This window comes from Octopus sinensis, linkage group LG3 (genome assembly GCF_006345805.1).
Source record: "Octopus sinensis linkage group LG3, ASM634580v1, whole genome shotgun sequence".
Taxonomy (NCBI): domain Eukaryota; kingdom Metazoa; phylum Mollusca; class Cephalopoda; order Octopoda; family Octopodidae; genus Octopus; species Octopus sinensis.
Window position 1 is genome coordinate 72057600 of NC_042999.1, and position 22674 is coordinate 72080273.

The 22674-nt window shown below is 35.0% G+C and overlaps 1 protein-coding gene across 2 annotated transcripts in view; it reads left to right on the forward strand.

Moving 5' to 3' along the window:
• The window catches only part of LOC115209347 (G-protein coupled receptor GRL101), an 804611-nt gene that overhangs the window by 762334 nt on the left and 19603 nt on the right, over positions 1-22674 (forward strand). For both annotated transcript variants that reach the window (XM_029777716.2, XM_036501082.1), the window contains exons 23-24: positions 19077-19318; positions 22027-22441. In XM_029777716.2, the coding sequence (XP_029633576.2) occupies positions 19077-19318; positions 22027-22441 (657 nt within the window). The remainder of the gene's footprint in view (positions 1-19076; positions 19319-22026; positions 22442-22674) is intronic.

The following is a 22674-nucleotide window of genomic DNA, read 5'->3' on the forward strand; positions in this document are numbered from 1 at the left end:
ATTTTGATGAAATGCAATATACTCCTAATATTCATACAAATACCCATAACACACATATACATGGATATACACACACACATGCACGTGTGTGTTCATACGCATGTATGTGTATGTATCACCCTATATTGATTAATTATGAATTTTCTGGTTGATTCCGTAATGGAATCGGCGGCTTATATTTATTTGCTGCCGATAAATTTGGCGCGAGTGCGATGATTTGAAAATTTTAGGTCAGATATTGCCGAGGCAGGGACAGAAATGCCTCGTGAAAATATCTGTTCCGATCTGGCTATTTCTTACTGACGAATCTAAGGGCCTATGGAAGATTGGCTTGATTTAATTTAATCAGGTTAGTTTACCATTAAACAGTAGATGAAACGGTGCATCGTATAAGAAATTACAGGGTAAATGTTTTTTAATTTTCTCCTGGTTTGCGGAATTAATGTTATTTTGCGGTTGAAGTATTGGCTGTTATTTCTAGTGGGTGAATGGCCTATTATGGCCGTTCCTTGATTGTGATGTTGAACTTATAAATGGTCTATGACTATTTAATTTTTTCCCACTAGGCCGCTGGTGGCAAAAAAATTCTACAAAATTTTTTTTGCCACCCTATATTGATTAATTATGAATTTTCTGGTTGATTCCGTAATGGAATCGGCGGCTTATATTATTTGCTGCCGATAAATTTGGCGCGAGTGCGATGATTTGAAAATTTTAGGTCAGATATTGCCGAGGCAGGGACAGAATGCCTCGTGAAAATATCTGTTCCGATCTGGCTATTTCTTACTGACGAATCTAAGGGCCTATGGAAGATTGGCTGATTTAATTTAATCAGGTTAGTTTACCATAAACAGTAGATGAAACGGTGCATCGTATAAGAAATTACAGGGTAAATGTTTTTTAATTTTCTCCTGGTTTGCGGAATTAATGTTATTTTGCGGTTGAAGTATTGGCTGTTATTTCTAGTGGGTGAATGGCCTATTATGGCCGTTCCTTGATTGTGATGTTGAACTTATAAATGGTCTATGACTATTTAATTTTTTCCCACTAGGCCGCTGGTGGCAAAAAAATTCTACAAAATTTTTTTTGCCACCCTATATTGATTAATTATGAATTTTCTGGTTGATTCCGTAATGGAATCGGCGGCTTATATTTATTTGCTGCCGATAAATTTGGCGCGAGTGCGATGATTTGAAAATTTTAGGTCAGATATGCCGAGGCAGGGACAGAATGCCTCGTGAAAATATCTGTTCCGATCTGGCTATTCTTACTGACGAATCTAAGGGCCTATGGAAGATTGGCTTGATTTAATTTAATCAGGTTAGTTTACCATTAAACAGTAGATGAAACGGTGCATCGTATAAGAAATTACAGGGTAAATGTTTTTTAATTTTCTCCTGGTTTGCGGAATTAATGTTATTTTGCGGTTGAAGCTTTGGCTGTTATTTCTAGTGGGTGAATGGCCTATTATGGCCGTTCCTTGATTGTGATGTTGAACTTATAAATGGTCTATGACTATTTAATTTTTTCCCACTAGGCCGCTGGTGGCAAAAAAATTCTACAAAATTTTTTTTGCCACCCTATATTGATTAATTATATATATATATATATATGTATATATATATATATATATATATATATATATATATATATATATATATATATATATATATATATATATATATATATATATATATGTAGGTGAGAAAGTTGGTGTGTGAAAGAACGTGGTTGGATATATAAAAAATAGAAAAGAGTGAAAAAGCTACAGAAGGTTTGTTTTATAAGGTTAAAGAATATATTTAAGCCGTTATGTTACAAAAATGTTATAAAATTTCGTGTATAGTAACATAGTTTTGGGGAGAAATAACCGGTTTCGTGTAAACTTTTCAAATTTCTCAAATTCGTTTACCTACATCGTGTCATGTCTTCGTTATGTAGTACAAAGAAGAGTTCCAGGCAGGGGAAGGTAATCAGGGCTTTCTTCCGGTATAAGGGAGATAATCGCTTTATATTTTTTTCTTTTTTTTCAAGGGGATAAGTTTCCTTGTATAAGAATGTTAGGATGGTTAAGTTCAGGTTTTTTTCTTCTTTTTCAATGAGATGAGTTTTTTTGTATAATAATGTTAGGATGGTTAAGTTTAGGGTTATATTTTTCAATGAAGAATGCTTCCTTGTTTAATCTAATTTGTGTTGGTGTTCCAATAGGACATTCATAGAATGGAAAGATAAAAAATTGTGGTAGTAGTTGCTTTGCGCATTTCTCAATATGCTCACCAAAGGGTATCATTCTATATTCTGGAAATACAATCTGTTGTCGATGCAGAGCGCATCTGCGTCTGAGTGATAATCCCGTGGACCCTACGTAGTTTTGGTGGCAGCCCGAGCATCCTATGACATAAATTATGTTATATATATATATATATATATATATATATATATATATATATATATATATATATATATATATATATATATCACTGAAATAATTGGGGTCAACAAAAAGGAGTACGGGTGGGCATTTATTTTCAATCGCAAAAACAAAACAAAAATCACCAAATAAATACAAAAGTAATAATAGTGCAAATCACAGCAGCTGTCGCAAGAAATCTGCATGTCTTCTCGTGAACCAATGCATACAAAAAATCGTCATATACAAATGCTAAATCACTACACCAAACCAAGAATGCGCATACATAGGAGCGTCCGAAAACCAATTCATGGTCCGTTATCGCAACCATATCTCCTCATTCTGAAAGATAAGCCAGCGACACGCAACAACATTAGCGGGCCTAATACGGAGGTTAAAATGTGTTTGTGTGAGTGTATATATATATATATATCTTTAAATTAGATACGATCAATATATTTATTCTTATATATATATATGACGAACCCTCTCATCGTTAAACGATGATTGAGTGTTCGGCAATATCTTACCGAACAACCATACAGATGATTTGTTTATAGTGATCAAATGTTCGTGTAGACATAAGCTCACTCCCTCCATCAGATTAACATTACCTGTACAGGCGCAACAGGTGCCATTTTTCAGATGTTGAAATGATCGTAGAGCAGCTTTGAAATGAAATGCTTTGCTCAAGAACACGAGGCAACGCTCGGTCTGGGATTCGAACCCACGATCTCACAATCATGGGGGCAACACCTTAACCACTAAGCCATGCGCCTTCAAATATATATGTATACGTGTATATGTATACATTTATGTATGTATATGTTTATATATATATATATATATATATATATATATATATATAATATATATATATATATAATATATATATGGCCGGAAAATGTATATAATATTTCCGTTCTCCAAATTACACAGCCCAAGTGAAATCGAGAGGAGAATCAGAGAAAAGAATTTTATTGATAAATTCGAACCCAAGCTAAATAAGCAATAATAATAATACTTAGACGTATTACTTCCACTGCTACGACCATGACCACTAACAACAACAACAATACTAAAGGTGATCAAGATGAAGATAGCAGGAAAATTATCTTAATTAGGGTTAAAACTTCTATTGCCACCACCATCACCACTAGCAACAATAATTAAGGTGCTGACAATGATGATGATGACAATTGAAATATAAAAATATAAAAATCTCTGACAAAGGATATTTACAACATTTCTAAAAACAACCCAACAATTGCTGCTTCGGCCAGGGTCAAGATACAGGACTCTTGACATGTCCAACAAAGCGTGATGCCTAAACCAATCAGCTCAACCAACCAATCAGCTTAAGTAATTGAGCGATACTACACACTGATTGGTCAGAATACAGTTTGCAAAACCTAGCACTCTGGAGCCTACCCAGCTGTATTTATAGCACAGAATCAATCATCTTGCTACAGTCAAAAATTGTGAACCATGACTGTCAACACTACTACATGAACCCGAAGATTGCAGAATTCAATGCATGAAAGTACTAGTTCAATCAGAATGAACATTTAACATTCTACTATTTCATTTTATTTTATTCAATTATAATATATTATCTTATATATATCATTATAAGATTGTAAATAAAACGTGAAAATCAGACAAGGTTGGAATTCTTTTTATTAATATATTCTTCTATACACAATCACACACACCCATATATATATATATATATCTATATATATATATATTATATATATATATATATATATATATATATATATATATATATATATATATCGTTGTTGTATTTGGTTTGTAAGATTCTTTATGCGAATTCCTGTGATGGAACAAATCTTGTTGTGCCTAGAGATATGTAAACATTTATGTTATTTAGCCTTACAACAGTTGTGGGGATTTTAATACCGGGTATTTTTAAATGTAATTGACAAATATGATACTATATATAACAATAACAATACTGCTGTGTCAATATTGGCTTCAAATTTTGGCAGACGGCCACCAATTTCACGGGAGGGAGTACGTCTATAAATCTGTCCCCAGTGCTCAACTGGTACTTATTTTATCAACCCCTAAAGGGTGGAACGCAAAGTCAACCTTGATGGAATTTGAACTCAGGACGTAAAGACGTACAAAATATCGCTAATACTTCTGCCTGGCGTGCAATCGCAAACACAAGGCCAGCAGTTTTGAGGGAAGTTGGTCAATGACCCATAGACTGGTTTTTGACAAGTACTTTATTGTGTCTAGCCACAGCGATAAAAGGTAACCTTGGCCGAGACGAAATTTGAGCTCAGAGCGTAAACAATCAGATCAAATGATAAACATTTTCCCGCTCTTCATATAGAAATTGCTCCTTGTGAGTAAAGCTATAGGATCGTGAAAACAAAAGCGGTAAATAACCTTTCCATCAACTATAGTTCCCGTGCAAATATTTACTAATTGTGATTGCATAGAAAGTGTGTGTGTGCATGTGTGTGTGAGTGTGTGACTAAATTATCCAATTTATTTTATAGTTCATCTTTAATTGTATATTGTCTTTTGAAATCTTCTATTGCTTTCGAATAAACCATTTACAGGCAGAGATCAAAGAATTCAATGCATTTTAGTGCAAAACTAACGCGTTCTGAGATTTTAATAATATCTGAGAATGGAACATATTTGTGAATAATTCATTTTCAGTTATTTACTTTGAAGAACCTAACATGTACGCAGAAGCGAAATAGGAAAAGTCAAAAGTTACTATAGCTTTATGGCTTAATTGTTAGAAAATCAAAAGGTGCAGTAAGTACAATAACTCGCAGAACTTGAGAACTAATGAAGCAATAAATACTTAAAATAAAGCGGCGGGATGGCAGAAATGTTAGCACGCCGGGCGAAATACTTAGCGGCATTTCGTTTGTCTCTATGTTTTGAGTTCAAATTCCGCCGAGGTCGACTTTGCCTTTCATCTTTTCGGGATCGATAAATTAAGTACCAGTTGCGTAGTGGAGTTGATCTAATCGACTGCCCCACTCCCCCAAAGTTTCGGGCTTTGTTTAAATCTCATATATGTATGTATATATATATATATTATATATATATATATATATATATATAAGAATTTGTTTTGAGGTTTGAAAATGCACCTGTATCTCAAAATGTGTAGTCGTGTTTAAATGTTGTAATAGATTTATTGAAATACCAAACCGGTGTCGACAATTGTTTGCTTATGAATGGTACAAATATATAATTAAAGGGTTTAGGAGTGTTTAAAGTTACAAGGTAAAAATCGGAAGGGCATTTTTAAACGATCAAATGTTCATAGAGATTCCAATGATTTTCACAGGGTTAGAAAGTAATACAAGTGTAAATGTTCTGTTAAGATCATAACAAATATACATTATTGAAAGTTCAGTCACATTGAGCTTTATGAAAAAAAAAAGAATAGTGGGGAAGATAGAGAAAAAAGTGATGAGAAAGAAAATTTTTTTCTTTTACAATTTCTGTCATGATGCGTGTTGTTCTTTTTTCAATTTCAGAGGTCTCTTCATTTTGTTCGAAATGTTATACGCGGAGACCTTTTAGTACATATATATTTTTACGGTAAAGGATCAAGTTTTGATTGGTTATAGTTTTGATGGAATGTATTTGTTTGTGAATCTTTTTGTCAAAATATTTTTGTTTGGCAAAGACTAGCGTTTTGGTTGGCTTACGTTTTGGTGACGTACATTCCTTTTTGACCACGTGATTAATTGTACGTTTCGTGACGTCAAAAATAAATTATCATCTTATTTGTTTGTTTACATATATGCATACATATGTATGTATATATATATATATGTGTGTGTGTGTGTGTGTGTGTGTGTGTATGTATAAATTATAATATAATATTTTAAAAAATGGAGAGTTTGAACATAGCAAAATCGATTTATTTACATAATAGTCAATTTGATAACGCCTATATGTGTTTCAATATCTACCATCATTCATATTTTTCAATTAAATATTGCATTATGAATTTAGAAGGTAAAAATCTCTCAGGACAAAAATTGACTTATTCATTTTGCATCCTAATAGATATAGTTTTCACTACAAACTGAATGGCAGCATATGTATTTGTGTATGTGTGTGTGAGTGTGAGTGTGTGCTGTGTGTGTCTGTGTGTGTCTGTGTCTGTGTGTCTTTGGATCCTATTCAATTACATCTCAATGGATTGAAGTATTCCTTACAGAATGACTGGTATTGAGTGTATTTGTATGTGTGCGGTCAGTATGTTTGCCCTTGGATTTGGTTCTAAAAACAGCTAAAATTTATACTTCAACCATTGTGGACAATGACTAGTTTTAGGTCATACTACCATTCCCATCAATGGAATTTCAATTGTTTTGTTTGTTTTTATTGAAATCAACTATGTAAATAAATTGATTTTGTTGTGTTCAAACACTCCATTTTCTTTATATTATATTGCTAAAATCCTGTTCTTATATATCGAATAGATAAAATATCAATAAATTAATCGACATAGAGGTAACCCAGTGGACGCTTGGATGTAACACATTCCTAGAAAGAGCAATTCCTTTCTATACAAAACTATATATATGTGTATATATATATATATATATATATATATATACATATATATATATATATATACATATATATATATATATATATATATATATATATATATATATATATATATATATATATATATATATATATATATTAAAAAAGGAGATGTGGAACACAAGTTGTGATATATAAAAAGGAAATGAAGAAAATGCTGACAAAATAATTTAAGTAATTTAAGTAATTTGATTAGGTGAAAGTTCTTTTTACCGGTTGCGCATTTGTTATGCTTATCAAAAGATATTTTTTTAAGAGAGATAGAGTTCCTTTCTGATAGATTTTTTCCTCTTATCTGATAAGAGGAAAAAATCTATCAGAAAGGAACTCTATCTCTCTTAAAAATATATCTTTTGATAAGCATAACAAATGCGCAACTGGTAAAAAGAACTTTCACCTAATCAAATTACTTAAATTACTTAAATTATTTTGTCAGCATTTTCTTCATTTCCTTTTTTATATATATATATATAGAAAGGTTTTGACTTATTTGACCATACGTGGCCCCGACAACACTTAATAGTACCACCTGGAGAAGACAGTTGGTAATATTTTATATTGCATTCATTCTTTAGGCATCATAGCCCATTCCAGTAAAAAGTTATTGTTTGCAGAAATATATCCGGATGTAGATGGTTTACGTAGAGTTAATTGGAGCTATTCGTCTGGGAAGTGCTTGAATGTTATGGGATTTTTTCTTGTGTCAGGGCATGATGTTAAAGGGAGCAGGGCCATTTGAGGTTAAATAATTCCGTGTTAGTGTTAAAGTGTTGCAAGAGAATTATTTTGTAGAGGATGGATAGCATATGGATCAAGCCTTGGTGAATAATAACATTGGTAGATCATTTGAGCAATATTGTTGGAATATTTTCCACATCAAACTAATGGTATAGCGCTCTCGGTGGCATTGGAAGAAATAAAGTTTGAGTTTCTCAAAACAATCCTAATAATCAAGACCAGTTATGTCGTCTATGTTTCTTGTGATCGATCTCCAGGAAACTTAAATTTTTTTATAAGGAAGAAACAAATAAAATTATTTTGTTCGTTGCCATACCCAATTCCAGAAGCGAAAATATTTACATTCGGCCAAAGGATATCTTTAATTCTATACCAATCATCAACTCTAATTGTCACAAATCCAAAACAGCTGAAGACAACCACCAAATTTGAATGGATTCTTAACAATGGTGAAATTTACATTTGATAAATAAATAATGCTTATCAGATGTAGGAATTGATCGCACAAGGTTAAACAAACCAATTCATGATGGGATGGACTGCGAGGTTAACGTAAATATGAAATACAAAGCAAAAACATTTCTTTTCTCTGTCACATGCCCGCAACGCAATGAAATTTATATTGGTTAAATAGAATCAAAAACAATAGATCGGGCTCGAATGGATAAGCCATGAATTAAAGAACCATCTGTTCAAATGTTTCATGTAGTCAACATTTGACATTCGTACAAACAGAAAATTAAGATAAATAAAACATTTTCAAATATCGGACGAAAATACAAACAATTATGAAAGGTACATGAAGAATACATTCAAAGACATCTAAATTCGAAACCAGCTTCCTCATCATTATACACTTTTTTCTGCTGCTTTATTCTTCATTTTCTTACGTTATATTTTCATCTCGTTTTCGTCTACGTGCTATTTAATTAATTTTGTGTTCCTAACATTTTTATTCCTTGATCTCCACATTCTATTTTCCCCTCGATATATTTGTTCATTCTCTGTCATACATACAGACATACATACGTACGTACATACGTACACACATACATACATACATATATACATGCATACATACATGCATACATACATACATCCATACATACATACATATATATACATCATGCATGCATACATACAGACATACAGACTTATATACAAATATATATATACATATATACAGGTAGACAGACAGATAGATAGATAGATAGATAGATAGATAGACAGACAGACAGACAGACAGACAGACAGACAGACAGACAGGTAGATAGATAGATAGATAGATAGATAGATAGATAGATAGATAGATATATAGATAGATAGATAGATAGATAGATAGATAGATAGATAGATAGATTAATAGACAGACAGTCAGACAGACAGTCAGACAGACAGTCAGACAGACAAATAGATAGATAGATAGATAGATAGATAGATAGATAGATAGATAGATAGATAGATAGATAGATAGATAGATAGATAGATAGATAGACTAATATGTCTGATTCATTGTTTATTTGATTTTAGTCTTGTTGCTTATGTAATAAGATATTTGTGCGTATGTATGTATGCTAGCATGTATGTGCACACACACATATACGCACTTGCATGCATACATTTAAATACTAATCCATCGTTGATTACATAAAAATATTTCGCAATATTGTTATCTACGTTTCGTGACTGATGTCACTTAATATCAAAATATTCTAGAGACATTTTTTCTTCTTTTTACATGATTATTGAGTTAGTTTTTCGAAAGCAGTTTTCAATCACTTCTAAGTATGCTGCAAGAAAAAGCAATCAGACGTTGTTAAAAATTCATGTTAATTAGTAATTTGTTCTTATTGTCAACAAATTAATCCCTCCAACTAAAACGTAGCCGTATAACTGCTGATAATAAACTATTATTAAGTGCAATGAAATTTCGATAAAATTGTTCGGTGATTAAATAATTATCTAACTTAAAATGAAAAATATAGAAAGGAAATATTTTGAGAAGAGAAAATAGATAAAATTTTAAGTAGATTTATTGAAGACAATTTTCTGAAATTATCATATAATTATTACCAGCAGCATCACTCACGTCGATGCCACTATCGTGGCCATCAACTGAGGAAACACTATGATCTTAATCATCAATCATCGTTGTGATTGTCATCGCCCTCAACGTCACCAAATTTCAATATTGTTATTATCAGTAAAAATTATCATCACCATCATTATGATCATCATCATGATAACCATCATTATCTAGATCATCATGTTCTTTATCCTCCTCTTCACCATCATCATCATCATCATCATCATCATCATCATCACCATCACTATTATCATCAACACTGTTACTTTCAGTTTCAATACCATTGTTGTCAACATGTTCATCAATCTCTCCCCCTTATATTATCAATACCATTATCATTCAAAAGAATATCTGTACTAATCGTTAGCAACAGTAATATCACTCTTACATTTACATTTAGCAGCATCCTAAGTCCAATGAACTCCACACAGACCTCTTAACTCGTCAAAACCTCTGGCACTTTCACTTTCTGTGGTTTTGCTTTAATTGATTATACCCCTTCCCACAAAAAGCATCACTTTGTTTGTATTATAAAAATCAATAATAATATTTTTAACAAAATTAAGAAATTACGACTATTTTATTACAAAGTAAATATAAGTCTATAACTAATTTTCGTATATTTCCAATAAATAGCAGTACATTAAACATAGAACTGGAGTTATATTAAAATAGTATTTCGTTTTTGTATCTGGTACGCAAGATTATCGATGCGAATTCGTGTGATGAGACAAATTGTACAGTATCTTGGAAGTGGCATTATGCCTAAAATAAACACACGCATTGGTTCAATTTCACCTCTTTATTATTAATCAATTGGTTAGTTATTTAAACAAACCTTAAATCAACCACTTATTTAAACAGTCGGTCAAACAATTAATCAGTTGTTCGTCAAAGACATTTCGTTATCATTTGCTACCTCGCCGGAGGAACCTGATATCCGAACTAAAGAGGAGGAAACAAATGGGAGAGAAGGGTTTACGAATCCAAGATGGACAGATAATCAAGTCCTACCTCTGGTCCCATGCTGTAGTGCTGACAGGGAAAGTGATGTGAGGGCAAATCGAAGTGAAGTTGATACCCCCGTCAACGATGCTATCTCTGATGCCCTTTATTCTGCTTGTTCCCCAACTCCCGCCCCACAGACTTCACAGCTCAGCATCGTCTACACCAACTCGTGCTCCTTATTCCCAAAGTTCAGTGAACTATTTACACTGGCCATACGTGACTCCCCTGATGTGATAGCTATCACCGAGACTTGGCTGACTCCAGCAGTAAAGGACTCAGAAATCCACCTGCAGGGCTACGTCCTTTTCAGATGTGACAGAGGAAAAAGGCGAGGTGGAGGTGTTGCTGTGTATGTTAAGTCTGAGCACAAACCGTCCTGCGGTATTCTACCCACAAATGCTCAACCTACAACAAAATTCGATGCCGTCTATTGCAAGCTGAGCCTATCTGAGTTTTGCCTGCCCGTGTTGGCTGTCTACAGGCCGCCTCTTGCCGACCCCCAGGACGATGCTCATTTACTCGAAGCGATAAGATTCGTTTCAGCTTCGCATGACTGCTTGATACTAGGCGACTTCAACGCTCCCACGATCGATTGGCCCGCATCAATTTGTACAACATCTTCCCGGTTCGGCCAGGCCCTTCTCGACGTGGCTGATGATTGTTTTCTATCGCAACATGTTGAATATCCGACAAGGCATCGGTCTGGGCAGCAGCCATCTATGCTAGATCTGGTATTCTCCCGCTATCCAAGATCAGTGTCAGACGTATCTGTGTGCGCCCCTCTTGCCAAGAGTGATCATGCGGTCCTGAAGTTCGTCATGCACACAACTTTTTCTACGCCCACGATTACTTCGCTGCCACGTAGAGTCTTCTCTGCAATTAATCTTGAAATTCTAACCGAGGCTTCCGCGCTTCTGGACTGGCGATCCCTGATGACGTTGTCCTCAGTTGACGAACTATGGTCATCCCTCAAAGCATATGTAATCTGTTTGACTGACAAGGCAGTTCCCGTTGGGCTTCCCAAGAGGAAGAAACACAAGCCCTGGGTGACGAAGAGGGTTAAACGAGAACGTCGACTCAGAGATATTGCTTGGGCTAAATTCAAAACTCTGGATTCGACTGCATCTTTTGAGGTGTACAAAACTCAACGAGACCGAGCCGTGAAAATTTAAAAGAAAGAACGCTTCAGTTATGAATACAAAATCGCGGCAAATGCCAGTAGCAATCCAAAAACCTTCTTTGTCCATGTCCAGCGGAATTCCCGCTTGAACAACCAGATTGCAACGTTGGTAGACTCAACAGGCGTATCGATTGAGGACCCTTATCAACAGAGTCAATTATTTGCCGAGGCTTTTTCAACTATTTTCAAACAAGATGATGGTCGTGAACCCCCTCCATTTGATAGATCGGTACCTCCAATGCTTCGATTGGTCATCACGCGGGATGAAGTCAAACGTGTTATTCAAGGCCTCGATGTCAACAAGAGTCACGGCCCTGACGGCATACACCCACGGGTTATCAAAGCGTTGGCTCCGGTCATCTGCGAGCCCTTAACACAACTATTCAATATGTCATTGGCGACGGGTGTTATACCTGCAGACTGGAGAACAGCCATAATCTGCCCAATTTTCAAGAAAGGGAGCCGCGAAGACCCGCTTAACTACCGACCGGTTTCCCTTACATCAATAATCAGCAAGATGTTCGAAACCATCCTTAAGAAAAGTATGATGCTCCACCTCCTAAACACAGCCTCGATCACTGATTCCCAACACGGCTTCATGCCGAAGAGATCATGCTTGACCAACTTACTAGTAATGGAAGAATTGGTGACGCGCATCCTCGATGATAGTGATGCTGTTGACATCGTTTTATTGGACTTTGCCAAAGCTTTTGACTCGGTAAACCACCGCCTACTACTTGTCAAGCTTCAAGCATATAGTTTCCATCCGGATATTGTACGATGGGTTGGTGCCTTCCTCTCAGATCGCTCCTTCCAAGTTCAAGTTAATGGTTCGCGGTCCGACGTCTCCAGTGCGAGCAATGGCGTGCCTCAAGGTTCAGTGCTTGGGCCCTTGTTGTTCTTATTCTTCATAAATGACTTGCCCGACGACCTCACGCAACAAACCCTTCTATTTGCCGACGATATCAAACTGGTCGCTCCTCGCGGTAGTATAGAGGATCTTCGTCGATGCCTCCACCAAATTTGGAAGTGGTCTAACGATGGGACCTGTGTCTGAACGTGTCAAAGTGCTGTCATCTGCCTGTCGGCTCTACTCCTGCAACTCAACTTGATTTCGAGCCGGGTCGTCTGCTGCTGGAGAGGACCGATCAGGTAAAGGACCTGGGTATCTTGGTGGATTCCTCCTTTTCGCCTTCGGCCCAGTGCGTCCATGCTGCCAACAAAGCGCGCGGAATTCTGTTTTTGATTCGACGGTCATTCGGAATGCTCACAGCAGCCATATTCCTACCACTCTATGTCACGCTGGTGAGACCCATATTGGAGTATGGGATTCAAGCCTCTTCTCCTTATCTCCTCAAAGACATACAGCATCTCGAAAGAGTCCAGAGGCTGGCTACCCGCATGGTTCATGGTCTCAAAAATTTGTCCTACGAAGAAAGGCTGAGGACGCTCGACCTTTATTCTCTTGAAAAACGCCGCCACCGTGGTGATCTCATTCTCGCCCACAACATCATAAGCGGGATGTGTAACCTCTCGAAAGAGCTGTTCTTCACTCCTGTTCCGGAGCGTCGGCTGCGGGGTCATTCCGAAAAGCTCTACCTGCGACGATTTCATCTCAATCGAAGGAGAGGAGCTTTCTCCGTCCGGGTTGCGGATCCGTGGAACAAGCTGCCAGACGAGATGGTGAAGATGCCGACGACCGCTTTGTTCAAAGCCTCCCTGGACCTCAAGTGGCCTGAACTCTTTACATGAACACCACCCTGTACTTAACTCCATGTCCCCCTACATGGCCTTGCTATTTGCTTTTGAGCCAAATTAACTAACTAACTAACTAACTAACAATGAGTGGCCCTCTCTTTTCCAAACTTGTTTGATGATCTAGAGATTTTTCGTTTAACTGACTGATTAAGCAGGAAGTCGATTAGTTGGTTGGTTAAATAACTAATAAATTGTTTAATAACTATCCTTTCTACTATGGAAATAATGCTTGAAAAGAGGTGGGAGATAGTCGATTACATCGACCTCGGTGCTCAACTGGTACTTATTTTATAGACTACGAAAGAATGAAAGGCAAAGACAATCATGGCGGAATTTAAACTCAGAATATAAAGACGGACAAAATGCCGCTCAGCTTTTTGCTCGGCTTGCTAACGATTCTGCCAGATGGCTGTCTTAACAATGAAGATTAATAATGAAGATGTGGAGTTGAACCAATATTGGCGTAATGATCTTCCTAATGTACAGCAAATTTAAAACAGTACACACGCATCAAAAGCCTGTAAGTTAATATAAGTATGTGACATATTTTATGAAATATTTCTGATATTTAAAATACAAGGACAATGTTGCTGCTATTTTCGTTTGGTCTCAGCCCAGCTTAGATTGAACAAGTTGTTGATCAAAGATGAAAGGTCATCTTTCCTTTACAAGACAAAAAGATTTTGATTCTAATGAAATTTAGCTTTTATTTCTAATGGAGCTAGTAACTTTGTGGTAGTTCTTTCACTTGTTCACGTATATGTGTAACGGTCAATGAAATAAATCTGATCGCATATTTTTGCTATTATTTCAAGAAGTGCAACTTTTTAATGAACCGAAAATTATAATAGGTGAAATGCATACAAGTGTTTAGCATGATATCAGATTAAGATAAAAATTATTTCATAAGTTTAATTAAAAATGTAAAGATGCTTAGGTACATCAGGGATACTAATATATTAATTTTCCATAAATTTCCTTATTAAATACTCTAGTAAACAAAACAACATTGACTACATAAAAATATTTTAAATTTTAAAGTTAAAAATGTCACTTTCGTATAAGTGATTAAAGAAGAAATAGATTCTCGAGCCTTATGGCTATCAAAGGGTTCACTATTCGAATCCCGACACATGAACAAAAATATTTTAATCCCAGACGACTCAAACAGAAAAGTTGACTCCCATTCCAACACCTTGGGCAGATGAAACTCATTCCTGCAAACTAGTGTGTGAGATCGGTGAACTTGCTTCGAGAGATTTTAGTTTTTCAGTCAAAATCTTCCAATAATTACCGCAATGAAAGTAACGTTCTTCATTGTGCTAACTTTACTTTTTCCAGATATACCCCATATAGAGAAAAATATTTATTTTGTACCCCAGTAAGTATCAAGAACTGCTTTATCCTCCCCTCTTTTACAATTTTTCAGCTCCTCAGTTTTGCTCTATGATGTCTGTCTCAATATGTTTGCTGAAGAAATACAAATCCCAAGCTCTTTTCCACAATATTTCATTTCTTAATGATTACTTTTTTTCAAAAATTAAATCAATACATGAAATGTATTAACCTAAAACTAATAACACTCTGCCTCTAATGAACAATTTCCTAGAAATGCAGTCCGTCACTAATCGTTTGTAACATTATACTTAATTTACAAAAAAGAATTCTTTATCAATGTTTAAGAAAAAAGAAATAACGCTGGGGTAAATTGTGGGCCAGAATGGAAAGAGGTTTTGATTCTTGGTTCTATGGATTCTAACATCGATACAAAACATTCTTTTCACTTAGAAGAAGTTTTTTTCTCTCAAGTTACTCTACAATCCATCTAAGAATGACGAACCTAATATATTAATGGTAGTTTCAGTGAAAAGTATTATATGACAGTCGGCTGCCGCCTAGCGAGTTTTCTAGTTGAGTTCCATTTACACCATTATATTTGCATCTCTAATACTTTTGAGAAAAGGATTATCTCTCTCCCGAATTTAATAATCTCAAAACCTACTCGACTCTATCAATTCTGTAAATTGAAATAATTTATATCAATGTATTAAATCAATTTTTTTAATGTTATGCTATACCGTGAAACGGGTTACTTTGAACAGTTTTAGACTTCTTATTGCAATAATTTCATAACCTTTTCTTCAATCTTAACTAAATTTGACTATATTAGGGGACTAAATAGATAAAATGATATATGAAATAAAAATAGGTTGCGGTGAATATTTGATTACTTTTTTTTTATATAATTGTTGCTGTTCAAAGTAACACCTGATCTGGAGTTACTTTGAATAGTAATGTTTTTTTTTTACTTATGATCAAGCACTCTCAAATCCATAGCATTAAATAGAAACCCCCATTCTGCAACAGCTGTAATGTGAGCAACAAACTCTACTTCTTCTTTTTCACTGAACACTGAAGGGTGACCAGGTTGCCTGCTATGCTTATTGTTCAATCTATGACTCAGAGTTCTGACTGGAATGCTATAAACAACACCGACTTTTCGAAGAGTAATTTTCTTTTCTTTAACATCTGTCACTGCTTTATCCAGACTCTTTTGGCTATAAGATTTATAACTTCGAGAGCTAGGTTTTCTATTATAAATTCTTGGCATAACTATTTGGTTAATGCTAATCTCGATCCAAACTACAGGATGATCCTAAAAAAAAAAACAGAATATGGTTTAAAGTATTAGACTTTGCAACAGAACGAAAAACTGATTGTGGTTATCAAGCCATAATTAAAAAAATTATAAATTTGTGGTTACATATCATTTATTCTAAGGGTGAAATATTGTCCATAAATAGGAAACACATATACAAATCTTAAACACCTAACTTATATTGGGCACTATTAGTTTGAACCCTAGTAGCAACTTGCTTACTGCCGCAAACAGTAAGATAATCAAAGGGGCAAGGCATGTCATGTTATACAAGTTTTACAAAGATACCAAAGTTATAAAAGCACTTCAAAAGATAATTATTAACTAGTTATATTAACATCATACTTTAACAAAAGCTGGTATCTTTTATGCAAGAACTGTTTTAGCTACTGACAAAAGTATTCATATCTAGCAAAACTGTTTGTTCTGATGGAATTTGATGATGACAAATTCTTTCTTTGAGTGGATAATCAAAGTTATATTTACAAATTTTACTTTATGTATTGAAATTATACTCTCATAGAAATATAATTCTAAATTTTAACAACACATTTAAACAATTGTGTAAGAAATTTTAGTAACAAGCAATAAGAGGAATCAAAATATTATATTTTGTTCAAAGTTGCCCCTGTATTTCGTTTTACTAACAAATGCAATGGTTAGCAAATTGACGACTTATTTCTTCGTTGGAAGTATTCATTATGAATTCTTTGTCAAGTACATTAATACGCTTGACTAATTATCATGCTTAATTAGCACAAACCTTACTTCTGCAGGCATTGATTTCTTATTACTGTTGAAAAGGAATTTGAATCTGCTTTATTTATTGTTTAGAAGTAATCAGCAATTTTCCAACCCAGACGTTCCGATTTCCAAGGTTTTCATAATCGAGTTTTGGCCTCATTCCTATAGAAAAAAAATATTAATATTTGCCACAGTCTAGCATGTTCCTATCCCATGTAATTAATTTTCTGTATAAATAGCATCTATTGTAAAAAAAAAATTTTTTAAAAACAGAACGGTTCAGCAGTTTAAATATCTGATTGATCGGTGGTTCAGATATATAAAAGGGCAAATGATTTAGCTGTCAGGACTTAAATAGTAAAATTCATTCATAACCATTTGAATATATTTTTAACGCTTTTACAATGTATTTAGTCCAGCTCCATTCATTCAATTCAATATCTTCCCATTCAAATATATTTGTTCCACAGAAGTTATGAATTGCCGTTTAAAAGTTCTAGAAGTCATTCCCATTTACCATACTCTGAGTTCAAATCCCGTGTAGGTTACTCTACCTGTCACCTTTTCGATGTTCATAAAGATCATATGATCGAAGTTACTTGGATTTGCTCACTTGATGACGATCCACTTAGAATTCGAGAGGTCACACGAGCAACATTTTAATCACATACAGAGCTATAGAGCGGTGAAAGACTTTACTAGACGATCGTATATAAATATGATAGAGCTCTTAAAATTATCAAAAATGTACCACACTTCGCACACACCGCTTTCTCTCTCCCTCTCTGTTTCTCTCTCTCTCTCTTTTCCTCCTATTTCTTTCTCTCTAATAACCACCAGCAATGACAGGATTTTTGGCCAAAGGCTTTTTCAGGAGATATTTCGAACGGCTCTTAACATGCGCGCCATCAGACCTTGCCTCCATTTACTCCGTGTGAGTCCAGGTACTGGACACGTACAGTAGCACTGATTCTACATTCTGACATCATCTGATAAGGGTTTCTTCCAAATGACACTAAGCACATCAAGAACAATTGTTGCTTTCGTGTGACGAATTTTTACATCTTTTTCTGTAGATTCAATGTTACTTCCTAAGTATACAAGGGTCTACATATTTTAGAAATTTTATTAAGCCCTCCTAATCCTAGCAGATATATGTCATCTTTGTGGTTTAACTTTAAAGGCCAACACCACCAGCCAATTTTTCAAGAGTCTCTTTTGAGATGGTCTTTAAGATGATATTAGTGTATAAGTGATATAAAGTAAATAGGATTATACAAGCGAATCGCCTTTGAATTTCTCGGTGGTCCCTTTCGTTGCAATCCACAACTAGTGACCAATATCCGGCCCTCTTTCTCTGTTTTGTTTTCTTGTCTGTGCCCCTCTCTTTCACTCGCTCCCTCGCTCTTTTTTTCTCTCTTTCTCCCTCTCTATCTATCTATATTTTCCTTCTCTCTTCCTTTGAATTTAGATTGTAACCGTAAATCACATTATGTGAAAACTGCGTTGTGTAACTATCTGTGGAATACTCGGCCGATTTGGCATAAATTTCACAAGTACGAATTCAGTTTATCGAACAGTTGAATGTCCATCGTCAAGATTGACGGGTAACCTACAACCACTTTCAACAATTAGATATTACTTTCATGCAACATAAATCTTAAAGAGGCTACGTATCGGTTGCGCTTTATTTCAATTAAGTGTATTCATTCTAAACAGAAAATTGTAACAAAAACCCTTGTTATTATCTTATATTGTGCTTTTTTTATTCACAATTCTAGTTCATTTATATAACTAACAGATTTCGTGCGTATCACAGCATAAAACTTGTTTATGTTCCTTAATTTGTATTTTTTCTGTCTAGGTACATTCGTTCCTGATCACTAATCTCGCTCTAGGTGATATGTTTATGGGTGTATACCTCATGATTATTGCTGTAGCGGACACATACTACAGAGGCTCCTATATACTTTACGACAAGCTATGGCGGAGCAGTATATTATGTCATTTTGCTGGATTCATAGCAACATTTTCCAGTGAGCTTTCTGTATTTACACTTACAGTTATTACATTGGATCGTCTCATATGCATCCTTTTCCCGTTCAGGTGAGTTAAACCTCTATATTTGTTGTGCACCACTATTACCATTCACCTATCTCGTATCTAATAATCTTCTACCAAAATATTGGCTGCCTTATTTTTTTATCTGGTTTCTACCATGATTGTATGATTGAGTGGATGTTCACTATAGTATCTCAAGAATTACGAATGCCATGAAGTTGTACTTATTTTAATCCTTTATTTCTACATTTTCGAAAATTTATTTTCGTCTTAAATTTGCGAAATTTTGCTTGTTTAATTATTTTGATATGTGTCAGGAACAAATGATGGAAAGAGATGGCACTGAGTTGGAAGACTTTAAAACCTAAATTTAAGAGCTGAAAGCTGTATAGAACACAAGAGATAGGCAGAAGCTGTTAATGAACACATGGATACTCCACCGGAAATGTGAAAGCAGAATGCCATACCGAAATGGCTTCGTCAGAAGGAGAAGGAAGAGTAGAAAATAAACGTAGTGGGGTTAGGATAACAATTCACATATACACCATGGGAGATGGTTAAGAAAAGTAAGGATAAAATCCTGGATCTGAGAATATGTAGTGAGTCAAGGAAGTGCTATTTTGAGGAAAAAACTCGGCTCCAGTCAGTCAGCCAGCGGTTTGCAGAAGACTTCGACGAGAGTACAGCTACTTTCAGTGGAACTTAGGAAGGACACTACCCTTGATGGTATCACTTCAACATGACAGCTGTATTATTTCACCGACTTAATGCCTTAAACTTCGGGATTACATTAAGCTTGCACGGCGAACCCCATCATTCTCTATGGACGGAAACTGCCTGTTTAAACTTCTAACTACCTTTATCGCGGTAATAATAAGTCAAATTACCTTCCTTGACGCCTACATACACCAACTCTCTACTCTAATTGCAGCCCAATGAATTATGATGCTTGTACTAATTTAGCCTTCTGGTGTATTTTCTCAATGTCTCACAGAAGCAACTTTTTGATTGACATTCCACATTGTGTATATATTTGGTAACGCGCAAATATTGGTAACACCTTACTCAAGTTACATTCTTACATAGTTACATCCGAACACATAAAAAACTCTGTTATAAATACTAGTGAGAATCTGCTGCAGCGATATATTAAATGGAGTGGTCAAGAAAGAACTTATCGTGTGGCAACCAAGGAATCCTCCTTTTGTTCAAAGGAATCAGTCAGGAAATATATTGTAGAGATTGCAACCAGCTTGGTGAAAATTCTGTACCCTGTCAATCTGAGATTGTGGGAATACTGCCACCAACTGTTATCAGGATTTGGACTATCAGTAGTTGCGGTATAATCTGGCCATATCCAAGTCATTTCATTTTCTGTTTTAAATATTTCTAGCTACCTAAGGCAGTGAGCTAGCAGCATCACTGGAAATATATGGTGTGGATGTCAAACTTTAATCCGGTGGACACTTAAATATTCATATAACAATGTAAGTTTGTTCGAGCGGTTCTATCCACCCACCAAGCGCGTTGAATTTTATTTGGCAGCATTTTTCTTTGCATGCTATCAGATAGTAGACAACTTTTGCTAACTTACTTAACGTGTGTTTTGGAGTTTTCATAGACAAGAACAAAGGCTTTTTCCTTTCTAATGCCCACCAGGGCACTCACAACATAAAATACTGGAATACATACCGTGACATTCCGTGTGTAATATTTTGATAATTACATAAGTTTACCGCCCTTGAATAGACCTGGAAAAATAAATATAAAATATTACTCAGTGCTATTTGAACTGGAAACAAGAAGTGCCACACCAAAGTGTTGAGCTCCAAGGATTCTGAAATCTGTCTGACGTTTTTGATTGCTTTCCTGAACTAAAAGTATTTTAAACTTTAAAACCTGTAATATATATTTCATGGCCTTCCAAACTTGGGGAGACGAAATGTACTATTTGTCTGACACTTAATGTTTGTGTTATTGGGTCGAACAGATCATCTGGAATCGTAATCAGCAATAGAATGGTATCATAGACAGGTCGAGAATTTTCTTTTGTACACTTCAACGAAGTAAAACCAAAACAGCTGATACTTAAAACACTTCACAGGTAGCTAAAAATTCAATTTCGCTTTACCTATGAAGTAATATGTCATCAAAATCATTTAACACAATGGAACTAGATTTTCTCATCAACTCACAAAACCATTTCTGATTTCAGCAGTTAATAAACTTTAAAGATAAAACATATAACTATGTACGTGAGCTACGCGGTGTCGTATTTACAAGTTCCCTTACGTGTGAAATTAATTTTATTTCAGAAATAAAATCGAAAGTTAGAATCTATATTTTTAATAAAGATGAAGCTAATCTTTCTAAATTCATGGGTCCATACCATTTTGCTTATTGTGTGTTTCTATTAGAGAAGAGTTTAAAATATTTACTGGAATTCGATACTAGACTCCTTAATATCGCCATCTAATAAATCACAGGTAGATCCCGCGGCTAATGTAAATGCTTATTTATTTAAATCTCATATCATCTTGGTTTTAAATAATTACATCAAATCTTTTTAGCATGATTCAACAGGAGACCAACTTATTACGTATTTTTTTGTACTTTATTCACTCAACAAGATCTACACATCTGTTGAGTAACAAGGTACAGAATACTTTAATTATTGATATTAAACAAAGAATTTATGTTTCCTTCTCAATATTCTCAGAGTATTTGCTCAATTATTTTTGCTTTTTGTTTAGGTCTCACCGAATGGGTTTGAAAGAAGCCCAACTTGCAATGCTTGCACTGTGGATCTTCGTCTTTTTTCTGTCTGCCGTGCCATTATTTGGCATAGAATATTTCAAGGATTTCTACAGTAGATCAGGTGTTTGTCTGGCACTTCACATCACTCCTGATCGCCCACGTGGGTGGGAGTATTCCGTCATGATCTTCCTGGCTGTCAACCTGCTATCTTTCTTGATCATTTTCATATCATATCTTTGGATGTTTATTGTGGCCAAAAAGACTAGAAGTGCAGTGAGAACAGCAGAGACCAAGACGGACAGTGCTATGGCAAAGCGTATCACTTTGATTGTACTCACTGATTTCTTCTGCTGGATACCAATCATTATATTGGGTATAGCTTCATTATGTGGACAGAGAATACCACCTGAAGTAAGTGTTTAATTTTAGTTCTAGTTGTATGTCTTTAATTTCCTTTATTGCCATGAAGGTATGCTGGTATCTATTTCAGCTCTCTGGATATATGCTTTTCAATTTATTCAAAAATACTACAAGCTAAAATGAGACCTTCATTTCGGGACTTCTTTCTCTTGGCTCGCATGTTTTAATTATCTTTCTAGTTTCAAGAGAATACAATAGCTGGAGGTTCATTTTACAAATGCTTA